At 38.7% G+C, this 14,382-nt stretch overlaps 1 protein-coding gene across 1 annotated transcript in view; it reads left to right on the forward strand.

Annotated features, from left to right (window-relative positions):
- The window catches only part of LOC117661679 (cysteine-rich protein 1-like), a 47,679-nt gene extending 37,010 nt beyond the window's left edge, over nt 1-10,669 (forward strand). The window contains exons 3-4 of the mRNA XM_034410758.3: nt 4,446-4,500; nt 9,504-10,669. Of these exons, the coding sequence (XP_034266649.1) occupies nt 4,446-4,500; nt 9,504-9,574 (126 nt within the window). The 3' untranslated portion in view covers nt 9,575-10,669. The remainder of the gene's footprint in view (nt 1-4,445; nt 4,501-9,503) is intronic.
- The last annotated feature ends 3,713 nt before the right edge of the window (nt 10,670-14,382 follow it).

A 14,382-nucleotide genomic window follows, 5' to 3' on the forward strand; every position in this document is an offset into this window, starting at 1 on the left:
AAGGGTTAAATTCACATGATATGATCTTGTTCATTATGAATGGCCTTAAGCTATGGATGTTATTTGCATATTTTAGCAGGGCATGTTAAATATACAGAAGTTAACACTGAAGACAGAGGTAAAATGTCCAAGCAAGTTGTCAGAAATTGTCTGCAGAAATTCTCTGGAGAGACATTGGTTGCCATCAGAGTTAGTAATGGAGGAGCGAGAACAATGTACTGAGCTGGTCTAATATAACTTCCTAGGTTTATCTGGAATAACATAGATATGATCAAATTACAATGCACAAGCATTGCTCAAAAAGACCTGAAGTCAAAAAGATCTGTTCAGAAAGGAAACTGTTTATGAAGGCTGATTAACTGTCTTCCTTCTTACTGTTCTAGCCAAGCCTCCTTCAACTTATCCTCCTCCAGATGCTTAGGTTGCTACTCTAAGAATTCACAGCTACCTGACATGTTCAGAATGGGACAACTCGCCATGATCAACTTGCCTTGGCCAACCTACCACTGCCAATTTGCCATAGCAACTCAACACAGCCAGCTCGCCACAGCCAACTTGCCACAATTCAACACGGCCAATTTGCAATGGGAAAATTCGGCATAGGACAATTCAACAATTTTATTTATTAATTTAAAATAATTTACATTTTTTCTTAATTTGTGTTGTTCACATTTCATTTTGTCCCTCCTTTTGCATCCATTCTTTAATGAACGGATTTTTATTGAAATTTCTTCAATATTATGTAACTTTTGTCCTGTGGCGAGCTGGCCGTGGTGAATCAGCCACAGTGAGTTGACTGTGTTGAGTTCTCCTAGACCCAGCAGTTTTGTACAGGTACTCCTCAACTTACAACCACAATTGAGCCCAACGTTTCCATTGCTAAACAAGGCAGTTGTTAAGTGAGTTTTCCCCCATTTTACGACCTTTCTTGACACAGTTTTTAAGTGAATCATTACAGTCTTAAACATAAGTTACTACACATATGGGAAGCTGGAGCATGAACATTATTCTTTCAAGAATGGCACCCATGACTCTGGCCAGATAATTAACCTCAATGCCATCTATTGCCTAAAAAACCCAAATCAATAGACCAAACAGATGATGAATAATTTGTATTAGTTATTGTCACTTTCATTTTTATGGTGGAGTTTGTATATAAGGCTTTATAGACTATGTATGGATACTTTTAAGTAGCATCTCGTAACAACTTTCCAGTACTGTAATGTCTCGTTAGTGTTTCATGAAGTTTCATATCCAAAATCATGACTTCCCAATGATGCAACTTGGACATTGTTGCAAAAGACAATTGCTCTGTAGATCAACTCTTCATCAGGAAGCAACTCCAGAAACCAAGGGGACTTCCATTTCGATTCCCACAATTCCTCCGAAGCAGCTTAAACACGATCCACTTGTATTCTGTTTTGTTGATTCAAAAGCACGAGCATGAGGGAAGATCACCACCTGGTCTGGGTTGCTGCATAATTTAAAGCAAGAAAAATCTCTTTGCCCTCATTCCGCACAAAGGCAGGAGGAGTGGGAGAGAAGAAATGGAAAAAAAAAAAAAAAAGCAAAGCAAAGCAATCTGGCACTTTGGAAAGGAGGTCCATCAGTGAAGAGAAAATGGAAACTGGCATTTCATCCCTGTTTGCTTTGCCAAGGCTTCTAAGGAGAAGACGCTGAGGAGAAGAAATGGTTTTTTTTTCTTTACAAGATCCTACACTCAGAAACCAGGAGGAGGGAAGCTCTCTCCCAATGCAGAAATTATTTATTTATTCACTTACTTATGAAATTTATTAACTCTGGGTGGCTAACAATGACTTCACCCATGTTATCAGGGCTCTAGGCTCAATGGCAAAATCAAATCTTTAAGGCCTTGTGAAAAACCAGCAGGGGTGGTTTAAACCAGCAGAAGTATAATTTCCACAGGGATCTAAAGTCAGCCAGCTGTTCCAGAGGAAGGGTACCATAACAGAAAAGGCTCTTTGGGAGTCTTGCCAATGGCACTTCCTTGCAGATAGGCACCAGAGCATGCCTCACCTGTCAGATCAAACCAGCTGGGTAAATACCACTAGGGAGAGATGACGTGATAAGTAAATCTTCCTCAAGGCAATCTGGTTTCCAACTGAAACATAGATTTGGAACCGTTCCTCTTCCATTGCAGCAACATGGAACTAAGTTGGCTTAGTTGCCAGACAGAAATGATGCTGTTGAACTACAGGGATATGATATGAAGGCACATTCAGACTGGTAAGATTTGTTACTGTAATCCTATAATAAATGTAGTACTAGCATTCATAACTTTGATTTCCTTCCATGGCCTACTTTGAAGGGCTGATATCAGCCTTGCCAGTCTGAATGTATCTCTCCCCTCCCTGCCTTTATCTCAAGGAGGACTAGGGAAGCTCAAGTCTGAGATGTTTTCTCAAATTATATTTCTGCTTCGGACTCAGATTTCTCTTATTTGACCAATGTCTTGCCTTGGCTATTTCCTCCTTTCCCTCAAGGTTATTCTCACAACCCCTTACAATTATGAACCCAGTACTGTTGAGAACAGTACTTTTCCTTCATCAGTGAGAAATTTCAGCATTTGCCAGTAGGGTAGATGATGGTAAGACTTTAACTCAAGATTCAGTCTTGGTTAGCATTTTATAAATTAAGCACTACATTCTACCAGCACCAACACAATTTCTCTGGGCAAAACATACCCGGGTGCTAATGGTTGCTCCAGTGCATTTCAGCCTTGAAGAATAGGCTATCCTGAATGGGCAAAAGGGTGGGCCTGAACTGGCAATGACTTTAACATTGTGCTGAGCTCAGAGTAAACCCTCCTAATAAAGAGAAAATAAAATACAAAACTAAAGTACAACCCCAATCTCTCAGTCATAACTGTTTGAACTCTCCCCATGGAATTCCTTACTAAGTTCTCAGCTTTTATCCTGTTTCCCCATGTAACAATGGCCATGTGTTTTACTCTGCATGATCACACCCACATCTTTCCCAGAATTTAAATCTCCTTAACAAGAACATTTGGGGGAGGCATAATGGCAGATCTCCTCTATCCCCTACATGGAAATGGTTTTAGACTCAAGGTACATTGCAGGAATTTGAGAAAATGTTAATAATAAGAAATGGTAGAAAGGGGTGTCTTTCTAATTCATTGATTGGGTTTCTTTTTTCCAAAACACCCAAATAGGTTGGACTGGCACGTATATTTAATTTTCCATTAGTACCTGATTTAAGGAAAATAGACTTCAAGGAGAAAATAAAACCTGGGTGGACTTCAAAGTGTCTGCAGTTGGGAGGAGGGTTCAGTTTAAACTTTCAAGCATCTTTTGGCAGGTATATGAGTAATTTAGAGGAAAAAAGTTCAAGTAGTGTCTGCTAGAAAAATGTGCATTATAATGTATACAGGTTTTTTTGCAAGAGGTTTTTTTTTTTGGTTTCTTTAAAAAGAGAAACCTTCATACTGCTGTAGAAATAAAATGAAAAGGTGGAACAGTGAGAAACTGACTTGACAAATGTATCCATCCTACTCAGGTTGAGCAGATGGATAGCAAGTGTGTGCATGGATAATACTAGTACCAATCTTTCTTGCCAGAACTCCAGCAGGAGCATCTCTTACATCACAGACATGTTTGTTCCAGATTCAGACTGATTCATACTCTCTTTTTGCCTTCAAGTGGCAATTTTGCTTTTAGCCCAGTGGGATGTGATACAAATTCCAATGATTTGGAATACTTATGATCAGGATCCTATTGTCTACCCTCAGATATTATGCACTATCAGCATGCGGTACAACAGCCTCCATGAGATTAACAGTCCATGAATATCTTTAATAAATATGAAACAACAGATCTTGTAAGAGGCGCGGTGGCTCAGTGGCTTAATGACATTGGAGATTGTTTCTGCTCCAGCGATTCAAGTCCTAGCATTGCATGATGGGGTGAGCTCCCATCACTTGCTTCAGCTTCTGTCCACCTAAGCATATTCCATGCAAGTAGATAAACAGGTACCATTTCGGAGGTGGAGGGAACAAGCTGGTGCTCTGTGCAGGCAGGCAGTTTCCTGCCCTCTGAACCTTCCTAGTTGTATGTAATGTATGGAATTATCAGACATGGATGAACTTGGATTCAAAATGATCCAAGCCCAAAATGGTTCTGGGGAGGGAGGGTGTCTTGGATGATGCTATAGCAAGAGCCGCTTGTTTTTTTTTCTGGTGCAAAGCCAGCTCGCCCTCTTGTGGCACACCATGGGAGTGCTTCCTTCAAGGGAGCTGGTACCTTGGCAGCCAAGCTACTACTCTGCAATTGCTAATGTAACAATGCCATTTGATGATGATGATGATGATGATGATGATGATGATGATAATAATAATAATAATAATAATAATAATAATAATAATAATAATAATAATAACTGATCTTGTTTCTCATCTTCTTTCACAGCATGATGACAAGCCTTATTGCACCCATTGCTATCTTCAGCGTTTTGGACCAAGAGGTAAATTTAAGACCTGGAAACCAGTTGCTTGTAATAGGAGAGGAACACTAGAGAACAGGGGAAGCAGAAGTAGAGGGCAGACAAGTAGTATGGCGTAAATAGAGATTTCAGGGTTTCTTCTGTGTTCCCTCTTTATTACTTTGCTTGCTCTTTGGCTAAAAGATTGCTAATCTTGGGTTACTTCCTTTCCCGTCATATGTAGACTCTTTTCTTTGCAGGATGTAGGTAGCGAGATGCTGGGCTTTGCCCATCCTTATAATGTATTTCCAATAAACAAATCTCTTTCTGTTATGGTTATAAAATCTCCATCGCTCAGATCAAATTCCCATTAACAGGAATGTTCACGTGGACGCACACCAAGTTTCAACTTCCAGCAAAAAGGAGAGAAAAACTGTTGTTGATCAATGTTAAAAGCTGATTGATAGCTAGTTTCTAACACCAGTTGTTGAAAACAGGAGGCTTACATGTGTATCAAAGGGGCTTTACTTCATCTTTGCAACTTTTATCATCACAAACCAAAATAGCCAGTGCACTTTTCTTCAGAACTGCTCTTTTATTTAAAATGACTGGGAAACTGCTTGGATTCCCAAGTAGTTGTCATCCCTAGAGCCTTTATATTTATCCTGGCAGCATCAGTAAGAAAGGCCCATAGTAGAAAATCTTCTTTGCAATTCTAGCGATCCTGACTGTGAGAAAGAGCCATATAAACATATACATGGACGTACGTCCATTTTTCACCGATCTGAAATTGGACAAGTGTGGGAGGCATGGAGACAGGTGTGATCGTGCTCCTGCTCTCAAGTAATCACTTATATCCATGCCTATGTTCTTCATCTCCATGTTCCATTTGGCATGCCACTTGTGGATCTTCTAAGCCCTTATGCCAGATTTATTTATTTATTTATTTATTTATTTATTTATTTATTTATTTATTTATTTATTTATTATATTTCTATACCGCCTTTCTCCCGTAGGACTCAAGGCGGTGTATAGTGAAGAAAAATATAGATACACAACATCATAAAATTGCTAATTAAAATTATTATTATAACATAGTTTGACCCAATTAAATAGAACCTAAAATTAGATAACATTTTAAAAATATTCACAGGTTTATATGTTTAGCCCCGCCTGTTGGAACATCAGGGTTTTGAGGGCACGGCGGAAAGCACGGAGATCAGGGATATTTCGTATCTCAGGGGGCAGTTCATTCCAAAGGGTTGGAGCCCTCACAGAGAAGGCCCTCCCCCTGGGAGTCGCCAGTCGGCATAATTTAGTTATTATTATGATTAGTTGCATGCAAATGAAAATTGAATCAGGACAAATATGAGGACTCTATGAAGTCCAATTTTTTTTACTACCGGTTCTGTGGGCGTGGCTTGGTGAGCATGGGGTGGCTTGGTGGGCGTGACAGGGGAAGGATACTGCAAATCTCCATTCCCACCCCACTCCAGGGGAAGGATACTTCAAAATCTCCATTTCCATCCCACTCTGGGGTATTTGCCGGTTGTCCAAACTACTCAAAATTTCCAGTACCGGTTCTCCAGAACCTGTTAGAACCTGCTGGATTTCACCCTTGCTATGAAGGTAACTCGGTGTCAAGTGAGGCATCATTTGGATTGCTTTACAGAATTTATTGGAGGGCATGTTATGAATGATGTAACCTACTTCAGGTGACTGAATTACTTGTCCCCACCGTGGGTTGGTTGGAAAGAAAGTAATCTGCAGCGAACTGTTCGGTATTATCAGTCCATCCAAACTATCTTGATTTCATAGAACTTTACTTTAAAGGTCTGTGGCATCTGGGTAGCTCTAATTCCATCACTTCAGCAACAGTTCTGCTGGTAACAGTGAAAACCAAAAAGTCTTTTTAATCTACAGAAGATAAGTAAAGATCATTCCTATCTTTACTTCAGCATGGTCCAATGCCTTCCTTTTTTTGTACATAGAAGTGGTGATGAAAAGGTGAGAACAAAGGAGCTGCTAATTCTCTGTTCTTCATACAGATTATGGAGCTGCCGTTTTACTTAGCAAGCTCTTTCCAAATTGAGATGTGTAGAACAATATGCTGCTTTCCAGTTGCACTATTGGGAAGCCCAGTCCTCAATCTCTCTTTCCATTGCTTAGGTTCCATTGTATGAAGAAAAATAGTCCAACTAATTAGTAGCAGCAAAGAAAGCTTATTTGAAAGAATGACAGATCCTTTTCAGAGTGTATTCTTAACATCTTCCAGAGTGGTGAATTTGGCATTTGATCAATCAAGTCAATTTCATTTTACTGTGCTGAAGTAAACAGAATTGAATTTTAGAAACCTTGTCCCAGTTTACAAGAATAAGAAGAAAGTTGATTATTCAACTTTCCTAAATTCATAATAATCATTCCAGTTTATGCCTTTAAGTATAAGACCAAAGTTTGGTTATTATAATTTTTCCAAATCTATTATACAATAGAATGGAATGGAATGGAATGGAATGGAATGGAATGTAAGGTGGAGTGCAGTGGGATGGAGAATGGAATGGAATGGAATGGAATAGAAAATAGAACAGAACAGAACAGAATAGAAAAACTATATTTGGCCAAGTGTGATTAGATTATTTTAGATGGTTTAGATTGGACTGTTTTAGATTATAAATCTATTAAAGAAGCAGTCTCTCAACTTGTTCTTTATAAATCACAGCTAAAAGATGTTTTTATATAAATTTATCAGTAATTCCCACAATTTGTTATTATGCTAGTGGACGGCCTTTCCAGAAATTCTGAAGTTTGCCTAAAAATTCTATTTATCTGGTTTGTTTCTTCCTTTGCTCCCACCCTCATTGTTATTTAACAACTCTTAATTATTTAAGGAAAGTGTGATTACTTTTGCTTTCTAATTTTTTTCTGTGCTCCCATTTTGCCTTTTCTTGTCATACTGGCTTCTAAGAGCCTTAGCCTCGTTTCTCTTAACATTATTTTTGTACAGCGCCTATCAACTATAATACATTTAAAATTAGCATTAGGGTCAAGTCATGCTAACCATTCTATCTTTGAGATATGGTCAGTGAATAGAAACAATTTGGTTATTGGACCACAGGTTCCTGAGTGAGTCTTCTCCCTGTCATCCCTCAGGGTCAATTCAGCGTACTATGAATGTTTTCTTACAATGGCAACTTAAGCAGTCCATACATAAGAGTGTGTGTGGGGAATCTCATAGGTTTGGTAGTGAATGTTGTTTACATGTGTATGGTGTGTGTGTGTGTGTGTACTTTTATCACCACAATAGGTTGGCCAGATTCTAGGCTGCAAAAATCCATCTTGAGGTCAAGAGCATGAAATCTTTCAAGATCTCCAAATGTCTTCATCCAGCTAATTGTTGTAAAAATCAGTTGGGCAGAGAGAAAAACCAACCTTAAGGAAATATCCAAGTAGAATGCAAACATTCCAGTAATCCAGTGAATTCTACCCTGACATCATATTTTCAGAACTTTAAGAAATGTTTGTGGGGTTTTTCCCCCGGAATTCAGCTTAAATATTTGTAGTCTCTTCTTCTCTCTCTCCCTCCCTCAAGCATATCTTAAGATTCAAACAGTGGGGATAAGTTCTGTTACCATGTGATTTTTCTATCTCTGGTCTCCTAGAATGGTTTCTTTTAATATCTTACCTGATGTGATAAAAAAATATTAAATGTTTGCATATTTTTCATGGGTCTTAAATTGGCTAAATTGAGAAAATATCCTCATGCACATTTTAAATCTTACAGTAGTGTGTGATGTTTCCCTCAGATGATATGAATAATAGTGGGTTGCCAAGTTTATTTAACCTTGATTTGTTTAATTGGACACAATGGCTTGGTCTACTCACTGTACTAAACCCAAACCTTCCTACATTTTGATTTAGTATCATGTGCTAAGCATTCCTTTGTGCATGGCAGTAACTTTTGAGAAAATGGTTATCGGATCTGGGCTGCAAAAATGCAAGTGATCAACATATGACAATAAAGTTTCCTGTATCCCTCTTCCATGTAGTGGTCATTTGGCTTTTTGGAACCCAGATCTAAAAGTTTTACCAAGAACGACAGTTTTGTCTTACCTCTCTTCTCTCTGCAAATGCAGCAAATGAAAGCTTGCAAGAAAAATAAATATGCATTAGGATAACCTTTTTTTCTTGAGATCATAACATTTCCTTGGAAAAGTCTTTGTGCTATATAAAAATGAGGTGTAGATGATTTGGAACAGGTCAGTGACAACTTGTAATCTGGGGAAAGACTTATATTTTCTTTGTTTCATTCAATTAATTGCAGCTATTGAATGTTTCAAGAATTGTGAATTGCATTTTATTCACACACACACATACATACACACACACATTCCAATAAACTTTAATTTTATGTATCCCTTGTAAGATTAAACTAGCTTTGAAAAGTGGGAGTAAAGGAGAACTAATAGCTTTAATCATATGCTTCTACACTATAGGACCAGAAGCTTGTCATTATTTTTTTCACTTTTCCCTGTTAATTGCCAATATTATATTTTGCAAACTTTCTGCAAAACTGAGCCAGTGTAATTTCCTAGAAAGGATAAATTTTGATAAAAAAGAATAAAGAAAGTGGTACAGATTAGGTTTCTGGTATAGCATCTTTCCTGGCATGTGTCTATATTTTAATTGTCTAGCTTCTTTATTTATTTATTTATCACATTTTGGAACCAATCCATCTCTCTCACAGAGGAACTCTGGGCTATGTACAATAAGAAAAATAGAAAAATAGAATTATTTATTGGCCAAGTGTGATTGGACACACAAGGAATATGTCTTGGTGCATATGCTTTAATAACATATTAAACCATAAAAAAACTCATCTAAAAGTTACACATTTAAAAAAGAGGCAAAAATGATTAAAACACTGTTAAAAAATAGTTAAAAGGCTGGGGCTTTCAGTGCTAACCTATGAAGGTTAAATGCAGTTTTTTCTTTATCAATCCATCCATCTATCCCTAACATTAACTTTTTTGTTTTTTGTTTTTAAGGAGCAAGACCTTCAAGATTGCGTTCATCCTTTGGTACTTCTTCTTCTTCCCGAGTTCCAGCACAAATCTGAAAATCCAGCTAGATGCCTGGCTTTTGTTATGCTGCAGAAGTAGCATTTTATAAAACAATATGCCAAGTTCACATTTAAAGGACTTTATCGCTTGGTTATAAATATGAGTCCAAATAAGTTAAGACAGCTCCTTGGAGAGTGTTAATGCTACAGCTGCTTCAGATAGCAGCTGTGATAAATACATTTTCAATAGGTTGCAGTTAATATCTGCAAAAAATGTACTATCTTTTTGGTACGTGCAGTGTTTCAATGAACATGTTAATTCTGCGCCTTTTAGTCAACATTACATCTTTTTTCCCTTTTCATTCAGAAATGAAGCAAAAAAAAAATGCACATCTCTAATGCAGACAAGAGAGAGCAGGATTGGCCCAATTTCACAATGAATCCAGGTAGTCATGGGCCTACTCATGTATGTGCTAGCGATGGGAAATATGAATTGTGTTTTCATGTTCAATATATGTTTAATGTTTCATGCAATATTTTCCTAGAGCTTTGAGGTAAACATGAGCAATAAGAACATACTGAAACAAGTTCTCCATTGTCCCTAATTCACACAATTGGCATTCTGTCATTAAGCAACCACTTATGGGAACCATAGGTTTAATCCATGCAATCCTACACTGTAAGCACTAAGCCCAGCATGATTTACTTTTGAGGAAATGTACTGCATTATGCTGTAAGATAATCCTCGGATTTATATATAATGAAACTACATCTCATTATAAAGAACTAATGGCAATCAAGCCACATTTCCAACACAAATAATAATTCACTTTTTTTGCAGTTGCTTTCATGTATTATTGTCAAGAGGCTTCTCAATCAACCAACACAAGTAGTATTCCATTGATAAGAGTGGTGTGCTTTCTATGTGGAATAGACTTGATATGATTTGACAGCTTTTGAGTTTTGAATTGAGTTTTGATCAACTATTGTTCACCCCTTTGAGTGCTTAAATAAGTAGAAATTGGGGCATAATTTTATACCAAATAAGGAAATAGTTTGAACAGATACTGTTACTTCTGGTGACTTCTGACACCCAGATCTACATGATCACCTTAGGTAAATGAAGGAATAAATGTATACTCCTCCAAAAAATATAACTCTTGTCCTTTGTGTGATGGAATCAATCTACTATCCTAATTTTTTTTTCACTCATATATTTGAAGATGTTTCTTAGGAACACAAAGAATGACAAATAAGAAAACCAATACTCAGAAATAATGAGAACTGAAGAGGATGTATAGGTATAGGTATGGGTATGGGTATGGGTATGGGTATGGGTATGGGTCAGTGGTGGGTTTAAATTTTTTTTACTACCGGTTCTGTGGCATGGCTTGGTGGGCGTGGCATGGCTTGGTGGGGTGGCTTGGTGGGCGTGGCAGGGGAAGGCTACTGTAAAATCTCCATTCCCACCCCACTCCAGGGAAAGGTTACTACAAAATCCCCATTTCATCCCTATCAGCTGGGACTTGGGAGGCAGAGAATAGATGAGGGTGGGGCCAGTCAGAATTTTTACTACTGGTTCTCCAAACTACTCAAAATTTCCGCTACCGGTTCTTCAGAACTGGTCAGAACCTGCTGAAACCCACCTCTGGTATGGGTATGGGTATGGGTATGGGTATGGGTGTGGATATGGATATGGATATGGATATGGATATGGGCACTGGTGAAATCCTCCACAGATTGCCACCGGTTCGCTGCCCGTGTGTGTGCAGTGCGTGCCAAAAGTGTGCTGGGCATGCATGGACTGTGTGCACTAAAAGTATGCAGTGCACGCCAAACGCATGCTTCAAGCAGAAAAAGGAGGCTTAACAAGATAAGTAGAACAGTGAGGGGGGGAACAGCTGTGCTGCATGATTTAGATTCACTAGAAAGCAGGATTTCCTGCTTTTTAGCGAATATAAATCGCACGGCACAGCTGATTGTCGGAAATATCAATTCAGACGAACCGGTAGCATTTTTTTACTACCAGTTTGCCCGAACTGGTAGATTTTATCACTACCGGTTCGCCCAAACTGGTGCGAACCGGTAGCATTTCACCACTGGGTATGGGTACATGTACATGTACATGTACATGTGTATGTGTATATAATTGGTTTGAAACAAAATCTTCAATTTAGAAAAATTATATTGTGCAGTGGTGGAGGACAAAATATAAGCAAGTACATGCAGCCTTGTCTCCTAAAATGTTTAATTCCATGCCCTTCTTTCTGTCCTCTTGAAAATACCATGTCCTTTTAAACATACATCATTCCACATCCACTTTTTCCTTTTACACCTTACACACTTTCCTGCCCACAATCCCTTTTTCTAACTCAATATGTCATGCAAGATTGAAAGCAGCTGTTGTGACCACCGAAATGTTGCCCTCCCTTATTCTGTCCTTCTTAACTCTTGTTATAAATAGTGAAATAGGCCCCTGAATTAACTCTATGAACTGAAGGCACCAAGCACTTTGCTGTAAAATCTAAACAACAGAAAGGAGAAAATTCCCTTCCTGTGTTTGCAACCTCTAACTAACCAAATCACTCACGGTTTGACCTTCAGTACATCAGTAACAAATCTTCATGGCTTGCTGAGAATATTGCCTGTATTATTTTTTCAACTGCCCTGTGCTTGCTTCCTTAATAAAATATACACAACTGGACATGGGAAGAGATTGGGTAGCTTTGGGTAATTGAGTTTGTTCTTGCTCACAAAAAGGGCATACACATTAATGTGATTGTACACATATCAAAGAAAATTCTGAAAAAAGAGTATATTCTTTCTAAGCTATAAGCCTGGATTCTCATTTGTCTAGGGAAATAATTATAAATGCAAGATTGGTGACAATAATATCACAAAATACAAACAAATATTGGTTTATTTATTTAGATGTGTGTTTGTTTGTTTGACTTGTAAACTGCCCATCTCACCTAAAAGCAACTCTGGGTGACTTACAAACATTAAAATATTAAAAGCCAGTAAAATATTGCACAATAAATAACAATAATAATTTACAATTAAACATTGCAGAGGAAGATGCGCACGGGGAGAGGTGGGGCTCTTATTCTCTTATTCCAGCAGTCACCTCCAGAGTGATGTATCCCTGTTGGGGCCCCAGGACAACTGGCAGAACCAAGACTTCCGACCTTTACAGAAGATCATAAGAGTGGGAATGGATCTCACCTCTAGGGGAGCTATGATGTTCTAAAGGACGGGAGCCACATAGAAAAAGCTCTTCTCCTGAATCCCACCAGCTGAAATGCCTTGCCTAATGGATTTTTGCATCTTTTTTTATATCAGTTCTTTGTTTTTCAAACCAGTTAGCTAGGCCCTACTTTTTTTCTTCATTATGTAATCTTCCTAAAATAAAAGCTAGTGAGTCCAGATCCATACATGATCACAGTGCACACTACCATATTTCACTGAAAATAAGACCGGGTCTTATATTAATTTTTGCTCCATAAGACACATTAGGGCAGGGGTGGGCAAATATGGCCCTTTTACAACCTGTGGACTTCAACTCCCAGAATAACTGAGACAGCCAAGCTGACTCAGGAATTCTGGGAGTTGAAGTCCACAGGTTGTAAAAGGGCCACATTTGCCCACCCCTGCATTAGGACTTACTTTCTGGTAAGGTCTTTGTCATGGTTCCAAACCAAGCCAGCAAAAGAAGAGGCCACAATGTGAGCAGAATGGGTCTCTACTGGAGTCTCAGCTTGACACGTGGTGAACAATACAAGTAAAAGGGTTTCTAGCCAGCTTTACTGGCTTCTGCTAGCCAGCTGGCTATATGGACTCAGCATACTCCACCCTCCTGTTCCTGGTTTTTCCCCAGCTGGCTCCAGCAAGTACTTTTTTGGCCCGGCTCCAGCAAGTACTCTTCGAGCCCGGTTGCTCTCTGGCTGGCTCCAGCAAGTATTCTTCAGACCTGGATGGCTTCTGAACTGACCACAGCTGGCTTGCCTTCCTGGCTCCTCTCCCAGCATGAGTCCATCACCCGACACCCCTCTGTGGTCCCATGCATCCCCCCTACATATGTGTGGCAACTCCAAAATGGCGCATTGTGGCCATTTTGAACGGCGCGCTGTCTCGGACGTTGACAGTCTTATTTTTGGGAAAATACAGTACAAAATGCATCCATCTGGCAGACGATCTTAACTGGGGCTTATTTTGGGGATAGGGCTTATATTACAAGTGTCAGATGTAAATGCCTTATTCTCCAATGTGTAAATAATGTATATATGGAACATCAGAGGTTAACTTATTCTTTGGACTTTAATGTATTCATAACTTACCACTCCCATTCCTAGCTCCACCCCTTGTATATATAAGGAGCCACCCTCACCATTCTCGTCGCTTCTACCTTGAATATTCAGTGAATATAGAATGCCTATCATAATTAAAAAGAAATATATTTAAAGCTTTAACTTCTATTATCTTTATTGAGTCTGATCCTGAAAATATTGCAACAAGCTGGTAGCAGAGGATGGTTAATTGACTCAATAAGTAATTAAAAATGTCCAAGAAAGATAGGCCCAACACCAGGGCCTACAGCAAAGAAATAGAAACTGATCAAGAGATGATCAACGAATCCACCAATGCGATTTCGAGAGAATCCGAAGAATACACCACTGAAGAAGAAGAACTAATGAGTGAAAATAATGACCAGAAAGAAATCGAAATAGAAAATAACGAACTCAGGTCAGAGATATTAAAGATACTAAAAAGCCAAAAGAATGATGAAAGTCTCATCGCGGACCTCCAGGAGATGCTGAAGAACAGCGGAGCAGCGAAAGAGAAAAACGTCATTAAAGAAAAACCCA

The sequence above is a fragment of the Pantherophis guttatus genome, chromosome 2 (assembly GCF_059756535.1).
Source record: "Pantherophis guttatus breed Tessera chromosome 2, ASM5975653v1, whole genome shotgun sequence".
NCBI classification, from domain to species: Eukaryota; Metazoa; Chordata; class Lepidosauria; order Squamata; family Colubridae; genus Pantherophis; species Pantherophis guttatus.